At 31.8% G+C, this 10,496-nt stretch overlaps 2 protein-coding genes across 2 annotated transcripts; one reads left to right on the forward strand and one right to left on the reverse strand.

The window, feature by feature from the left end:
• Positions 1-5,485: 5,485 nt before the first annotated feature.
• On the forward strand, positions 5,486-7,346 carry LOC107895242 (transcription termination factor MTERF5, chloroplastic). Its single transcript, XM_016820521.2, has 2 exons — positions 5,486-5,609; positions 5,866-7,346. The coding sequence occupies exon 2, from the start codon at positions 6,072-6,074 to the stop codon at positions 7,224-7,226; it is 1,155 nt and encodes a 384-aa protein (XP_016676010.1). The 5' UTR covers positions 5,486-5,609; positions 5,866-6,071; the 3' UTR covers positions 7,227-7,346.
• A 435-nt stretch (positions 7,347-7,781) lies between these two features.
• LOC107895243 (protein SPEAR2) lies at positions 7,782-9,876 on the reverse strand. Its single transcript, XM_016820523.2, has 5 exons — positions 9,050-9,876; positions 8,809-8,925; positions 8,476-8,642; positions 8,225-8,358; positions 7,782-8,140 (listed from the first exon to the last, which is right to left on the reverse strand). Exons 1-4 carry the CDS (start codon positions 9,515-9,517, stop codon positions 8,238-8,240), a joined length of 873 nt encoding a protein of 290 aa, XP_016676012.1. The 5' UTR covers positions 9,518-9,876; the 3' UTR covers positions 7,782-8,140; positions 8,225-8,237.
• Between the last annotated feature and the right edge of the window lie 620 nt (positions 9,877-10,496).

The following is a 10,496-nucleotide window of genomic DNA, read 5'->3' on the forward strand; positions in this document are numbered from 1 at the left end:
CCCATTAACTTAACCTAACTTAACTTATAAAGTATTTAAGAAATCGATCATCAATGTTAGTATGTGTTTGCATCAATATCTAACCAACAGTAATATAACTAAGCAAGTTAAGAAAGCAATGTTAAATGCAACAATAAAAAACCAAAATCCATTAAAGAAACCTTTCAAGTTCATCATCAGCAATAGCAATAGGCATATCAAAGTAGTAATGTAGCAACAACAATGTAAAACACCAAACCCGACCCTACAATAGGATCCGAGTATAGTGTGTTACTACATGAAATCAAATTAACTTTAAAGCATTTCCACGAAAGCTTTAAATAATTCTTACAAAGTTATAGATATATATTATTTTAGTTGTTATTTTACTAAAGTGAAAGAAGTATCATCGGTTTAAAAATAATATACAAGTCATATGGCGTATAAGTTCAAATATGGTAACTTCGTAAACAAATTATATTATCTTAAACCAAATATTAGTACTTCATAAAAAATCTCATCAAAACAGAGTCTTAACAAAAATAAATTATTTATAAAATTTCTTTTTAAAATACAGTTATGTGCCACCCATAAGACATGCGTAATACAGACACAAAACAGTCAGCTCACTAACGTAACAACACTTTGACATAGTTCTTGAACAAAATCTTCCTTCTAACAACAATCCTGAGAAGGAAAAAGGAATAACAGAGTAAGTTCATTTGTATTTATTTAGTTCCAAAAAAAATCATGCAATACATTACTTAGTACATTAACCAAACCTTTCTAAAGGTCATATACGAATTACATAAAGTATGCCCACTGGCGTACATAGAATGTAGACAGACTCAGAACGCCAAATTATCATTTAAGTGTATAATGTACGCCAAATTAACATAACTTAGACAAATCCATCTCCATGAAAACTACAAACCCAGAATACAGAATCAGAAGCATATCATTCAGACTTATTCACAATCATTCTCCCTCTTTTTCATTTAAAACAACATGTTTTATCATGATCTGCCAATTTAGTTTGCAATATATATGCCCTATCAAAGGCTACACAAACATATCTCCGCATCCTCATCACCACATATCAAATCATATTGTATCGTACATATTAGAAGTAGATGCTAGTGGCTTAAGCATGAAGAATAGTGCTTACTTCATTTTACAGATAGACTGTACTTAAACTGATAACTATGGATAACTATTATCCACAGAAACATATTTCATTCATTATCCGCTCATATGCTTTTCATCCTTTACAGATGAATAATACTTACCTTACACGAAATATAAAATAAAGAAACCACAATACATAGAAATAAGAAGGAACTCACTAGAAACTATAACACAAGTTTATAAAGCAGGTCATTTATCCTTATCACTTGGACATTCGTTATCTTCTTGAGCTAAAATAAATATAATTAAATATACCAGATTATCGATCTATCAAATTTGATCATGTATGAAAGAATCAACAACACCTAAACTAGAATTAGGAAGTTTCCTTCTTCACACATCATTCTGACACTTATACAGGTAGAATGAAAAACATGTAAATGACTTAAAGAATAGCCTAGGGTTCATCAGTAATTACCAGTAAGTTGGTAATAACATATAAGTTAGCTTAAGACTGTGAACCTTACTTTAAAGGGGTTTTCTAAACTTAAGTTTTCAAATAGTTTTAAGAGAAAATCAAGAAAGAAGAAGAAATGTAAAGGTGTTCAGAAAGAGCACTGCTATCCTTTTATACTTTAGCTCAAAAACAAGGATTAGTGGAAAAATTAGATAATTCCACTAACTTTGTTGATTCCCGTGATTAAGTGTTCTTAACTTAATTTAAGTCTTATCATCTACAGTAGTCTAGTTCTGTTCTAACTAAGCCTCAACTTAACTAACTAAATTGCCATAGTTAAATAATAAACAAATCTAAACAACTGCGAACTTACTGAGTTCGCCCAAAACATCTGAGTATCACGGATACTTATGGAAGAGTCCGCCAACTACAAAACACGCCAAAATAAAGAGTTCACCAATGATGCATCATACAGAATCCTATACTTAGTCAAAACAAACACTTTACTTACTCATATCTATCTTTATTTTACCAATAACACATCAAATAATAACTAAAACCAGATACTTCACTGGGCGGGTTGATACAAGTAAGAAGCAACAAAAAAGTTAAACATCATACAATTATCCTTAAAACTATAAAATAAAATAAGTTGACCGCCTCCAAATGTACTAACGTCTAGCGTGTAAATCCTACAACCAAATATAATTGTTTAACGGTTTTCGCAAGTATAGGGGTTAGGTTGTAATATAGATTTATACAACGAAGTATTTGAGTACTCCGAAAATCGTACCCAAGCGAGGCGAAACTAAACTAATTCTAACTTGTACGTGATCATCTCTGGACGTACTAACGTCAAGAGTTTGAATACTACAACTAAAGGTGTGGAATTGAGGCAAAATTCGCAAGTATACAGGTCAGGTTTTAATATAGTTTTTACAACAAAGTAGGTGAGTACTCCGAGGATTGTACCCAAGATAGGTAAGTACTAAATTAAAGTTAACTTGAATGCAAATAGAATTAATTAGTAAAGTAAATAAATTATATTATGAGTAAACATAAATAAAAGATTTTTTAGTTTTATAAATAAAGAATAAAAATTGCATAAATAAAGTGAACTTCAAATAACTAAAGTCTAAACTCAATCAAATCTAAATCTCGGTGATTAGCTCGCTTCGGTAGTCATAACTAATTCCTATTTCGAGTTTCTATTCAATCAACTGGCCGTTACCCTAGCACGATCTCTCAATCTTCCACTAGACTAACGAGTCGACAAGAACTACTTATCTCTTGACCTTACAGTCCAAACTGATTTGGGGCTAAGGTGTTCACGAATAGGCCATACTAATTTTGGGTTAATTTCCACCTAAATGACTTTCTAAGGTTGTCAAGCTTAGGGTTTAAATTCTTCCTCTCCCAAATAGCTAATTCACTAAGAAAACCCTACGTAGCAATTAGTCAATCACACCTCCACTCACTAATCCTCCATAAGAAGATTATTTCCTCATAGAATCCATAAACATAATAAAATTGATGATAAAGATATGCATGAAAAATAAATCAAGAATAAGGTTTAGAGATTCCTAATTGTATTCGATTGATGAAGTGCATAAATCCTCAAATGTTTGAAAGGGCGAGAATGTTGTAGGTAAGATAGATAAAGTGGTCATGGGGGCTGGTTAGAAGGTTAAGGGATGATGGACGATGATGGTTTGTAATTGTTGGGTGAGAATATGCGAATTAAGTTTTATTTTGGTTTTAGCTTTCGCCTTTTCTTTTTTCATAAACATAAAAATGTTTTAACAAATAGAAAACATAGAAAAACTATGTTTAAAGAGATGGAAAATGGAGGAAAACAGAGGGAGAAGCAAAAGAGAATGGAAAGTAAAGAAAAAAAAGTTAAAAGAACATAAAAGAAAATAATTAAATTGCTCAAAACGAAAAAAATATGGGGAACAATTGTATAATTTAACCTAAATTTTTTGTTTGAAATGATGATTTAACGTGTCACGTTAGCTTACCGTTAATGACAATTAACGGCTCAATGACTAAAATGTTACAATATGTTAACATAAGTGACTAAAACGTAACATTTCAAATATAAGTGACTAAAATGTAACTTGAGATAAATAAAAATGACTATTTTGACAATTTACCCATGTTATGTCTTAAATACGGGTATTATATTCTTTGTTATATTCTATCCTTATGTTAGTTAGTATTATATTCTTTGTTAATTTTAGTTTTTGTATTTTAAATTTTTCATAGTTAGTTTTTAAATATATTTGACTAAATAGAATTAATAATTAGTAGCAAAAAAGTTAAATAATTTCTCAAAATTGAAGTTATGTATCACATTACATATTAAATTAAAGTTTATAGGTAATTTTAATCTTTATTTTAATTTTTTAAATAAAATAAATAAACATAGATATCAAATATAAAACTTTTTAAACAATATAATTTTTACTTATGATGGGTTTGGATGAGTGGTGTGATATGGTGTAGTGCGGTGCAGTGCGTTTAGTTTACTTTTTATTTCATGTTACAATACTTAATCTCACTAGTATTATTATTTTTATACTATCCATAGTTAAACGGACCGTGCATCCTCTAAACTCAGCCTCATAACTTGAAAGTTGGCTTTCCTTGTATTTGAGTAAAGAAACAATTATGAATAGGGGTAAGCAAAACTCAATTCGACTCGAAAAAATCGAAAAAAATTCGAATTTCGAGTTAAACGAATCGAGTTATTCGAGTCAACTCGAATTATTTTTTGAATTTTGAGTTCGAATCAAGTTGAGTTTTCGAATTCAAATAACTCGAATAATTCGAATATCAAACTATAATATTTTATATTTTTACCCCAAACTCCAAACCTTTTTACTTTTTTCTCAAAACTTTTACTCATTTCCACTTTTCCCCCAAAACTTTTACTCCCCTTTCATCCCAACCCCTCAATCTACTCAAAAATTCATTTCTCACCAAAATTTTACTCTCCCATTTACTTTTTCTCAAAATTTTACTCCCAAAAACCCTCAAAACTTTTTATTTTCCCCCCAAATTTTTACTCCCTCCCACTTTCCCTCTAAAATTTTTACTTGCTTCCCATCCCACCTCCCATCTACTCCAAACTCACCCCCAAATTTTTTTTATATTTTCTCTCCAAAATTTTACTCCCCTTATTTACTTTCCCTCAAATTTTTATTTTCCAAAACTTTTTATTTTCCCCCTAAACTTTTACTTCTCACCCTTTACTTTCAAATAAAAAATCAAATTTATCCAAAAAAAATCACTAAACATAAATTGTAATAATTTTGTTTATATCTACTATTTATATTATTAAATTAAATTTCAAGTTTTATATTATTTATATTATTGAATTGTTTAGTCATATTGAATATTTATATTAAAATTGAATTATTAATTATGCCATTAAATATTCATGTTAAAATTTTATATTGGTATCAATTTCACATTTTATTTTTAAAATAACTTTTATTAAAAAATTATATTTTTACATTTAATATATTTTTTAATTCTAAAATATATAGTGTCAATAATCTGAAGATAATTGAAACAACTAAGCAAATAAAGAAGTTAACCCGTATATAAAAGATTAATAAATAAATTATAAGGTGATGATAATTAATAAAATTTTTAATTAAGTTGGACAAATTTTATTACTATGGGTGACTGTGGTTACAAGTAACTAATATTATTTTTTAAAATTTAATTCAAACAAATATATTCGATTCGATTCAATTCGAATTTCATCTCACTCGACTCGATTCGAGAAAATTTCAAATCAAATTAGGATGATAAAATATGATTCATCAACTCGATTAACTCAAATTTTTTTTATTCGATTCGATGTAAGCTTAACCCTAATTATTATGAAGTCAAAGATAATAAAATGAAATCCCAAAAGGCCCTACATGCTCTTCTTCTTGTCTTCGCTAGTATCACTTTCTTTGCCTGACGCGAATCAAGTGGAGATCTCACCAAGAGAACAAGCAGCACTTGGTCAGGAAACTATTAAGAGGTTCGTCTTTTATTCTTATCATAGTTTCTTTCTTCATCTTTTCAAATTGAAAATTTAACCAACAATGCTAGAACTGTTTTATGTTTGTAATTTTAAAATTTCAAAAACAACTTGTATTCTGTTTGGTTTTGGTTTTGGTTTTGGTTTCACGGAAAAGATTTAGGCTAGAATTTTAATCCTCAGATACGTGTTTATAAAATATTCAATGTTGTATAATTGAAGAGAGCTTAGTTCTTGTATCGGTTGGATTTTTCAGTTTCAGAAGCAGTTGACAACTTGTATGACCCACCACCTGTTTGATGTTTTTCCCAAGTGACGTTACAAGGTTGGAAGACATTGGCATTCTCCTCACCCTTTTACACCCCTTAAGCTGTGGGTGTTCTAATTAGAATTGGAACCTGCAATTCCGGTTGATGAAAGTTGGATTTTGAACCCTAAAAGCCTCTCCTGAAAAAAGCCTCAATGCAGACCCTGAAATCATCTTCCATTTTCTCATCTTTTCGTTTGTTAAAACCCAACTCGTTTATTGTTATTCAATATTTTTCTGCTTCTTCTTCTGTTACCGTAGCTCCGAATCCTCCCCTTTTCAATTACCTTGTAAAAGACTTGAATTTCGATGAAATCCAAGCTTTTTCAATCTCTAATCGTTTCCGTAAGGTGAAATCCTTGGAAAAAACCCAGTCAGCCGTCAACTTTCTCCAAAGTCTTGGCTTTTCTAATGCTCAAATTGCCTCTTCTGCCCGTCTGGCGCCCCAGATTCTCTTTGCCGATGTTGAAAATGTACTTAGGCCAAAAATAAAGTTTTTTCAGGACTTGGGTCTTATGGAACCCCATATACCTAAGTTCTTCTCCATGAATTCTACGCTTTTAACTTGTAGTTTAGACAAAAAGTTGATTCCTTCAGTCCAATTAGTCAAGAAAGTTTTAGGGAATAACAACGAAGACTTGTTCAAGGTTTTCAGCAGATGTAATGGTTTTATTGCTAGAGATTCCATATTAAAGTTGTCGAGAAATATCGAGTATTTGGAAAGCTGCGGGATTGTTGGATCCCAGCTCTCCATGTTGTTAAGGAGACAACCTAGGATTTTTAGGATGCGAGAATCTACATTAAGGAACCTGGTTTCGAGGGCTTTAGATATGGGGTTTTCAACCGATTCGAGGATGTTGGTACATGCTATTCATACCATGAATTGCTTGAGTGAAAAAACATTCAAGAAGAAATGGGAATTGCTCAAGAGTTGTGGGTTTTCAGAAAATGATTGTGCGACTATGTTTAGGAAGGCCCCAGGTCTTTTTAGGGTGTCCGAGGAGAAACTGAAGTTGGGGATTGAGTTCTTCATCAATGCAGCGAAGTTTAATAAGGATATAGTGGCTTCTAATCCATTTCTGTTGATGTATAGTTTGGAAGATCGTGTGATTCCTCGATATCGAGTTATGCAGATTATAAAGTCAAAGATGTTGTTGAAGAAGGATAGGAGTTTTCTTTACATTTTGGATCAAACCGAGATTGAATTCTTGAAGTTCATTTCAAGGTTTACAGATGATGTGGAGGAGCTATTGATAGCTTACAAGGCTCATCTTTTTCCCACTTCTTCTTCTGAAGAAGAAGCCACATGATGAAACCCATTTCTAATTTGCTTTTCTTTCTGTTCCTTTTTTGCTTATTAAAGTGATTTTGAATTAAGACTAGTTTGGGTTTGGATTTTTCATCAAAAAGAATTAGCTGATTTGGTTTAATTAATATGTTGTTTCAGAAATGCTACTGACATTCTCTTTTATCAGGAATTAATCCAGTGTGGACCCTAATAGACGTCACCAATTTGCAACTTACAAATACAGGACAAGAGAAAGGATTGTATGAAATAGGGGCGCCACGTCATCTGTATCATTTTTTAATAGTTTTATGCCACATCAGTATTTTTATCTTGAATTTCAGGATTTTATCTTGAATTTTAGTATTTTAATTTGAATTTAATTTTTTTCAAGAAAAAATCCTGAATTTCAAGATAAGAGTACTGATGTGGTATAAAACTAATGAAAAGGGATACAGATGACGTGGCGTCACTGTTTCATACAATCCTTTCTCTACCAAACCTTAAATCAGATCTACACGCAAAAGTTCGTAACCAATCAGAGTGCCTGACTCATTTAGCAACCAAATCAACAAACACATAATAAAAATGTATTTTTTTTATTCTAGAACTTTCAAGTTATAATAAATTCAGGTTTACTGGTCTATTCAAACTCAAGAACAAATATTTTTAACTAAAAGGAAAATGGGATTCTTGATATTGTCTTCATAAAAATAAAAATAAAAAATTGCCGTTTAAAGATTAAGAAAGGGCCTTCTAGAAATTTTATGGCTTTAAATTGAGGTCAAGGTCTCCTACTTCACCATTACAATTAGCCATGGTTAGTGTAGTTGCTTGGTCAATTGGCACCATTAGGAAGCTATAGTAAGCTTGATGCTCGATTGAGCCGGATCCGGTTCCCGTCACACCTTGCCATAGAATTGAATCTTCGAAGCTTGCCTTCAACAGATTTATATGAGCATTACTTGGATGGAAAAAAAAACGAATGTGAGATCAAACAAGAAGTTGGTGTTTTAAGCTCACTTGGTAAGCTAATTCAGGATTGATTAAAATGGATTGAGAGTGCTTGCATTTTGAACTTGAAGTAGTTGTGGGAGGAGCTAATGTGAGAATCTCCATCAAAGACCCCATTTGAAGTTGAACAACAACGCCCTTTCCTGAACATATTGGGAAAAACTTTGGTCGGATTATGATAGATTTGCTTTTATAGAAGAGATTTGAACCTTGGACCTTAATGTTTAATATTGTACAAGGGATGAAAATTATAATCAAACCTGTAATTCAAGGTTTCGGGTTCGAAATTGAATCCACTACCATTGCTGCTTGAAGTAGCTTCAACTTCTCCAGTGATGGAACGAACCATGGAAGGATATTTGTTGTGAATAGAGGTGGGTGGAGCATTGTCTAGAGACAAAGGACATGATCTATTCATGCCAATCACCTACAATTTATTAGAGGCCTCCATGATTAAATAAAATAAAAAGGAAAAAAGGTGTAAAATCACATCAATTTTCTAAGTAAAACACATAATATAATTAATAGTAGACTTGATGAGAAATTTAAAACTGGGATTTTCCATTGGATCAACAATGATAAAATATATTTACCTTATCATGTTCAGGTAATAAACATGTACAATTTCCATAGTAGCTTTGGTTTGAAGGGGGCTCCATCTGATAATTCAGTAAAGATGTTGATGAATTTCTTGATGTCAAGTTATTCACCTGCTTTAAAAAAAAAAACCATTAATTCCACCCTAATTCTTTATCTATCAACAATAACAATACTGTAAATAAAATAAAAAAAAGAATCCCCAAAAGAATAATAACAACAAACCAATTTTCATACCATTGAAGAAGAAGATTGTTGAAAAGTTGTGTTGAAAACCAGTCCTGGATCCAACCCACAGCATTCCTTTTCAATGTCACATTCACAGGAACTCCATAAATTATGACCATTTTTGACACTGCCATTCACTGGAAGCAGTGCTCCACCAGTACTGGCAGGAAATGGCACTGAAGAAGAAGACGATGATTGATTTGAAAGATGGAAACTTGGGATAGGCAAAGGAACATATGATGATTTATGAGAAACAGTTGGTGGTGAAAGAACAGCAGCATGTTTCTTTTGTTCTTCTTCTTCTTCATTTCTTATCTTTTCAAGCTGGGCCACACCAAGTCCTCTTTGGAGTACCTTTTTAGGCCTTTGCTTTTTGAAAGATCTACCAATATTATTGTTCCCAATTCCACCTCCACTGCTTGTGGTATTTCTACATCTTTGGGTTTGGTTTTCATCTTCGCTTTTACTAGCTTCCATATAAAACAAACAATTTTTCCGAAAGTTTGAAGAAAAACCCAAGAATTTATAAGCTTTTAGAGAAACACCCAAATCTTGAGAACTTGGCAGAAACAAGTATGTTACCAAGTCCTAGCAGCTGCCATGGTTAACATAATTTCATGCATGTTTTCCCCCCTTGCAGCTGGTGAGATGAGATTTAGAGAGAGAAATATGAACAATGTTTGAATTTAAAATAATAAGGATAAGAAGACGGAAGTCTATAGAGAATATATACAAGAAGCAGCAAGAAAAGATAAAGAAAAAGATACCCACAAAATCTGTGAGATATTGAAAGTGTAGAGGAGAAAGCCAAATTTTCAGTTAAAAAAATATTGAAAAGAGAAAAGATCAAACAAGTATATATACTAACAAGTTCTAAATTTACCCTTTCAAAAAAAAGGGGTCTACATTCAATTATTTTTGTGTTCTTTTCAAAACTTAAAACCATGCATGATATTAGAGATTGAATCCAACTTCTCATATTACCCAATATAATTTTGTGGAATACCAATTCTCAGAGGATTCGAAATATCACACATTGATCAATCAAAGAGAGATTCAACAATTAAAAGAAAGATCGATTTTTTGGGATCATTCCTTTCTTCAAACGGAACGAACGGAGATAGAATCAGACAGATTTCTTAAGTGTCATTCTGGATATTCCTCAATGTCTTGGCTATTCACGGAACGTGAGAAGCGGATGAATAATCATCTGCTTCTGGAAGAAATCAAAGAATTTCTTGGGAATCCTACAAGATCCGTTCGTTCTTTTTTCTCTGATAGACGGTCAAAACTTCATCTGGGTTCGAACCCTATTGAGAGGAAAAGGGTCAGAATGAGGAAATGGGATGATCCCGATTTATCAGGGCTATCCAAGAATTTCAATCTTTAAATTGAGGGTTCGTTCATAGTGTAAGACTTATCTGATCTTTTCAATTATTAGAATTTTTTTTCTTGA

This window comes from Gossypium hirsutum, chromosome A13 (assembly GCF_007990345.1).
Source record: "Gossypium hirsutum isolate 1008001.06 chromosome A13, Gossypium_hirsutum_v2.1, whole genome shotgun sequence".
Classification (NCBI taxonomy): Eukaryota; Viridiplantae; Streptophyta; class Magnoliopsida; order Malvales; family Malvaceae; genus Gossypium; species Gossypium hirsutum.

Bases quoted from the DNA above. Each gene is read 5' to 3' on its own strand.
- LOC107895242 (XM_016820521.2), top strand. From the start codon at position 6,072: ATGCAGACCCTGAAATCATCTTCCATTTTCTCATCTTTTCGTTTGTTA.
- LOC107895243 (XM_016820523.2), bottom strand. From the start codon at position 9,517: ATGGAAGCTAGTAAAAGCGAAGATGAAAACCAAACCCAAAGATGTAGA. The intron at 8,643-8,808 runs GTAAATATATTT...AATAAATTGTAG, and splicing joins TATTACCTGAACATGATAAG to GTGATTGGCATGAATAGATC. The intron at 8,359-8,475 runs GTTTGATTATAA...CAATATGTTCAG, and splicing joins CCCGAAACCTTGAATTACAG to GAAAGGGCGTTGTTGTTCAA.